This window comes from Mastomys coucha, unplaced genomic scaffold (assembly GCF_008632895.1).
Source record: "Mastomys coucha isolate ucsf_1 unplaced genomic scaffold, UCSF_Mcou_1 pScaffold14, whole genome shotgun sequence".
Classification (NCBI taxonomy): Eukaryota; Metazoa; Chordata; class Mammalia; order Rodentia; family Muridae; genus Mastomys; species Mastomys coucha.
In genome coordinates, this window is record NW_022196896.1 from 42,712,065 (window position 1) to 42,718,406 (window position 6,342).

Consider the following 6,342-nt stretch of genomic DNA (forward strand, 5'->3'; position numbering starts at 1 on the left):
TTTTCTATCTCCATGGTTGTCTCCCTTTGTGATTTCTTTATTGTTTTTATTTCCATTTTTAGATCCTGAATAGTTTTGTTCAATTCCTTCACCCGTTTGGTTGTCTTTTTCTGTAATTCTTTAAGGTGTTTTTGTGTTTCCTCTTTAAGGGCTTCTAGATTTTTTACTTATGTTCTCTTGTATTTCTTTAAGGGAGTTATTTATGTCCTTCTTAAAGTCCTCTATCATCATCATGAGATGTAATTTTAAATCAAAGTCTTGCTTTTCTGGTGTATTGGGGAATCCAGGACTCACTGTGGTGGAAGAACTGGGTTCTGATGATGCCAAGTAGCCTATGTTTCTGTTGCTTATGTTCTTGCCCTTGCCTTTCACCATCTGGTTATCTCTGGGGCTAGCTTTTCTTGCTGTCTCTGACCATTGCTTGTCTCTCCTGTTCTCACAGGTGTGTCAGCACTCCTGGGATACCAGCTCTCTCTTGGCGGTATTTGTGTATGTAGCACTGTGGCACAGGATTAGCTCTGGGAGCACAGAGAAATTGGAAATTTCCTGTCCCAAGCTGCTCCTTGGTTCCTGTGTTCTGATGGTTCCAGGCGGATCCCTCTGAGCAGCAGTGGTGGTCTTATCTGCACTCACAGGCTTGTCCACACTCCTGGCGGCTAGCTCTCTCCTGTCTGTATTTGGGTGTGGAGTGCTGTGGCACAGGATCAGCTCTGGGCACTGTGGCTCAGGACTAGTCAATCTCAGTTAATTTTGAGTTGACATCTTTAATCTTGATATCAATTTCTGTATTTTCAGGACACCCATGTGGGAGGAGTGTTGGATTTTCTGAAGTATGTGTAGTCTCATTCCTTCTGGCATATGGATTTGTAGTCTGCTATTTTCTACTACCTGCTGTAATGTTGGGACATGGGCAAATTTCTAGCCCAGATTATGTCATCTTTTGAATACTCAGGGTGGTCTTATAGTCTTCCAGATCCAGGGAAGTCAGGGGCATTAGAGGTCTGATTTCTAGGGCAGTGTGACAGGCTGCTTTATGTGAAACTGGGTCTTTTTTTTCTCTTTTTCTGCTATCTCAAGTATTGAGTGATGGCCAGCTCTTTAGGCCCCCATAGAGCCCCTTAGTAAGGAGGGGATTGCTTTTCTTGATATTGTTTTTTTTGTTATCAGAAGGCCTTTCTCCTTGTGAATAGCCCCATGGATGTGAGTGGTAGGAAGACGCACTGGCTATCATGGATGTGAGTGGTAGGGAGGATGCACTGGCTATCATGGATGTGAGTGGTAGGGAGGACACACTGGCTATCATGGATGTGAGTGGTAGGACACACTGGCTATCATGGATGTGAGTGGTAGGAAGGACGCACTGGCTATCATGGATGTGAGTGGTAGGAAGGACACACTGGCTATCATGGATGTGAGTGGTAGGAAGACGCACTGGCTATCATGGATGTGAGTGGTAGGGAGGACACACTGGCTATCAGTGTCTCTGGTCTTCCTGGCTCTAATGCCTTGGTTAGAGCTATTAGGTCAGCTTTTTTGGGCTGACATTCTTGTCAGCAGTGGCTCTGCCCATATGATCTTGGTTTTTGAATACTGTCCCAGCATACCTCTGTTCATCCTGTATGAGGCTGTCTGAAGATCTGGTCTGGTCCCATGGCAATTGGATCAAATTGTCCAAGTCGTCATGTAGTGGTCCGTTGATGTCCAAGCCGTCAGGTAGTGGTCCATTGGTGTCCAGCAGCAGAGTAGCTGGGCTTAGGGCACCTGAAGCCTGAAAGGCAGCTTTAAGAGGAGAGACTGATACTGAGTTATTCTGGTGCTGGCTCTGGTCAGGCTTTGGCCCAGTGAGTTTGTCTGCATCCTTGACGCAGAGGCCTTTGCTTTGTCGATGTGTAGACAGGGGGTCAAGCTTCTGGCAACTGGGTCCGATTTCTTTGACAGGTAGGCCATTGGCTGGTGCTGAGGCCTAGATCTCTTACCCATGAGGAGATGGAAGAACTTTTGGTGACCCCAAAGCTGGTGTAGAAATTTTCTCTGGCACCCAGATCTAGGGAGGTTACTTGTGGTTGGCAGAGTAGGGCTTTATTTTATTACTATTATTATTATTATTATTTTTGCAGAGGCTCCATAGTCTTTCAGGGCCTCTAAAAAGTCCTGAGTCTTTTTTAGACATTTTTGTGTTTGGTTTCTGTTGTGACCAGGAGGTCATTTATAAACTGTAAGTGCTATTAACCCTAAGGTGGGTTCCCTATTTTCAGAGTTATCTTGGGCATCATTTAAGGCCAAGGTTTGGAATAGGCTTCCCCCACCCCTGGGGCGTTCTCTGGCCCAGTGGCCTTCTTTTTTAAGTCCATTGGTTTTTTTCTAAGTGAGGGTGTTTTTTGGTCTTAGGGCCCCTCTTATCATTTTTTTTTTTTTTTTTTTTGTAGAAGTCACTTGTTTTAGATGTGTCCTATGCCGTTGGCCACTGGCTGCCCTTTGGGGCCTGAGTAAGCACACTGGTCTCTAGACGCTATTTGTCTCAGCCATCTCCTACAGTCCACTGGCCGGCAGTGGCCTGACAGGATCTTTGTTGGATTGTGAGTCTGTTTCTTTTGCTCTTCTGTGTTTTTTATCTATTTTCCTGTCTTTATTAAACACTTTTTTTGTCATTATCTTTTAGATTCCATTTTCTTGTCTTTGAACCCTTTGCAGTTTCCTGATATCTGGTGTTGTCTAATTAATAAAGGCTAGCGCTGGGCTGGAGAGATGGCTCAGTGGTTAAGAGCACTGACTACTTTTCTGAAGGTCCTGAGTTCAAATCCCAGCAACCACATGGTGGCTCACATCCATCCCTAATGAGATCTGACGCCCTCTTCTGGTGTGTCTGAAGACAGCTACAGTGTACTTACATATAATAATAAATAAATCTTTAAAATAAATAAATAAAGGCTAGCACTATTGCTGTTTTCCATTGTCTTTGGCCAAATTAGTGGCTATCTTACAGCTGCTTTGAGACCTGCCAACAAAGCCTGGCAGATTTAAGAGTCTCTCTTTATGTTTAGTGGTGTTGAAGTCCCAAACTGGGTGGGTTAAGAAAAGCCTGCATCAACAGCTGCTTGGTGTGTTCCCCTGTGGGGCCAGGAACCAGTTTTCTGGCCTCTTTCCTGGTCTCTGTCTGTGGTGAGGAGAACACGCAAGGGCTCTTTGAAATCATCTCAAGTGGGCTGCTGGGTGAAGAGGACTATCTCTAAAAAATTAAATCTCTAGGGTTGTCTGAAAAAGGGGGAGTTCTGAGTTCTCGAATTAAAAAGGTCACTAGTGGTAAAGGGCGATAGTGATGAGGTTGGCCGATAGTGATGAGGTTGGCCGGTAGAGATGAGGTTGGCCGATAGTGATGAGGTTGGCTGATAGTGATGAGGTTGGCCGATAGTGATGAGGTTGGCTGATAGTGATGAGGTTGGCCGGTAGAGATGAGGTTGGTTTCTTTGATCACTGATTGGCCCTGCTGCGTGCAAGGTCAGGATGACAGACTCAGGCTACAAAGCTATATTTTAATCTTTGGGAGAGGGTGTGGAGTGTGGGCAGAGCCTGGAAGAATTTAGTCTGAAGTCCTTCTGGGTTGTCTGTCATATTAACACAGTATATCATCTTGTTTATTCTAGCTCTGGTTAGGTGGCTACACTAAGTGCCCCAAGGCACACGCCAGGGCGTGGTTGTTGCTTCTCAGTTTGCTAAGCATGGCAGTATTTTAATTAAAGAATAGGAGAAAAGTTAAGTCCAGATTCTTAGAGTTTTGTGCCAAAATCAAGAGAGGAGAAAGACATTTGTAAGGAGATCATCAAGAAATGTCATTGGAAGCCTGGCTGTGCACGCGTAGGCCTCGGGTACTGCTCACACCAAGACACTCATTCTGTGTTCTCTGTGACTATTGCGTTCTGGTTTTGTCTTATATTTGCTTCACTTTTTAAACCATCCTCTGCTTTGACAGTGAGGTAGTAATGACTTGTATTTCCAGAATGGTAAGGAACTTCTGCTGTGTGCTGGGATAGAATAGGTAAAGGTGCCAAACCTATAGAGCTTTGTAAATTTCAGAGTCTGTGTGTTCATGTGACTTACGGTCTGTATGGTCTGAAAACTTATTTTGTTAATGATGTGTATACTTATGTAAAATTTTCTTTTTAAATGTCTCATAATTCATTAAGCTATCTCCCAGTGAATTAGGTCTGGGTATAAGGTATACCTGGGTATAGTGTAGAAAACCAAGCCTTACAATTGTAGTCTTTAGCCAAAGTATTATTTACTGAATCTATTCAAGGTAATTCTAAAATAGTATGATACAGTTGATTAGCATACCAGCAAATCTCAGTTTCATCACTTTCTAGTTGTATGATAAGAGCCAAGCCTCAGCTCCACTAATGCAGTGTGGGGATATCGAAGAATTAGATCTGTAAGCTACCTGATGTGTTGGTGTGTGTCTATACTGCTAAAACATGCACGGCACATACTAGTTTACTATTACTAATATTATTGTCACCACTTCTAAACTAGTATGTTTTTGTTTTTTCTTTTGTAGACATGGTCATCATGGTTTCCTGCTGTGCTATTTCTTGGTCAACTGTCGACTATCAGATAGCTTTAAGAAAATCATTGCCTGATAAGAATCTCCTCCGAGGATTCTGGCCCAAACTCACGTATCTCTTTTACAAGTTGTTCACCTTGTTGTCCTGGATGCTGAGCGTTGTGCTTCTGCTGCTAGTGGATGTGAGGCTTGCTTTGCTTCTGCTGTCATTTCTTTGGGTCGTAGGCTTCGTATGGGCATGTATAAACCACACTCAGTTTTGTAATTCTGTAAGTATGGAGTTCTTGTATAGGATTGTGGTTGGATTCATCCTTGTGCTTACGTTTTTTAATATCAAGGGGCAGAATACCAAATGTCCAATGTCATGTTATTATACTGTAAGGGTGCTAGGCACCCTGGGAATCTTGACTGTATTCTGGATTTACCCTCTCTCTCTCTTTAACTCTGACTACTTTATCCCTATCAGCGCCACCATAGTTCTCTCTCTTTTCCTTGGGATTATCTTTCTTGGTGTTTATTATGGAACTTTTCACCCAACTAGAAATGTAGAAACACAACATGATGAAACTGATGGGAAAGCACCTCAGAGAGACTGTAGAATAAGATATTTTCTAATGGACTAAGTTGTGAATTTATTGGAAATGTTTTATTTTTTGTTTCATCGCCTAGTAAAGAAAATGTCTGTCATATGTATGTGCCATTACTTAGTTTATCACCTCTGACTTGAAATGAGTTATGGCTCATGGTGAATGAGGGCATAATAAATTTTATGGTTTAAAATACTTTCTCCTTTGTGTTGCTGAGAATTAGGTTGTGTGCATGCTATGTAAATATTCTGCCACTCACTTGCACCCCCAGCCATCTTGATGGTTCCAAAAGTCTTGAGTATTGAGATAGTTGCTTTCTATCTGGTAGAGCTGCCATGTCTTTCCTCAAGTGGAATAAGCAATGCGGTTCCGTGAGGCCCATAGTGAGCTTCTCTGCAGCTTTGCCCTCATTGTTCCTAGGACCACTGTACCTACTATGGATGACCACAAGAGGAGGGAAAGGTGTCTTGTTCCTCGTCTCTTTAGTCAACACAGGGCTTCTGAATTGGAACCAGGGTGATAAAGGGATGGAGGAATATGAAAGCAGATTCTTAGGATTGGACCTACTGTGCTCTCTCCATGAATTCCCCAACTGAGAAACAGAAAGCAGAATCTGAGAAGACTGAAAATTCATTGTAGACTGATTGTACAGTGTTATAGACACATTTTAATGAGTATATTTAGTAATTACACATAATAATGGATGTCATTATATCATACAGGACAGAATGTACTTCAGTCATGTTTCCCTACTTCCCTTCTTGCTCCACTCCCAATTCTGCTGACCCATCCTTCCCAACTAGCTCCCCTACTTGTATATTTTAGTTTTTGATTTTTACGACTCAATGAGTCGTAACCACTTCTCAGCAACCACTGAGAATCCTTGGTGGGTGGGCTTCTCCACTCTCTCACTTCCCTCCATGACAGTGCTGCTGGGCTCACTTTCCGATAGTAGCTGTGAGTTTAAGAATGCAACAGCCATGTAACTCCTGAAAGTCAACATTCTAGATCATCCCACCTCCAGCTCTTACATTCTTTCTGACCCTTCTTTTAGGCTGGTCCCTGAGCCTTGGAGGGGCGACACCAATGTCCCACTACAGCCGGGCACTCAACAGTCACTCATTCTCACTACTTGACCAGTTATCTCTCTCAGCGGTCACCAGTGAGCACTGCACAAAGAAGCTTGTCTGAGGAAAG

At 43.2% G+C, this 6,342-nt stretch overlaps 1 protein-coding gene across 1 annotated transcript in view; it reads left to right on the plus strand.

Moving 5' to 3' along the window:
* Xkr9 (XK related 9) overlaps positions 1 to 5,516 on the plus strand; it is a 50,634-nt gene extending 45,118 nt beyond the window's left edge. The window contains exon 4 of the mRNA XM_031368797.1: positions 4,553 to 5,516. Coding sequence (XP_031224657.1) covers positions 4,553 to 5,181 — 629 coding nt within the window. The 3' untranslated portion in view covers positions 5,182 to 5,516. The remainder of the gene's footprint in view (positions 1 to 4,552) is intronic.
* The last annotated feature ends 826 nt before the right edge of the window (positions 5,517 to 6,342 follow it).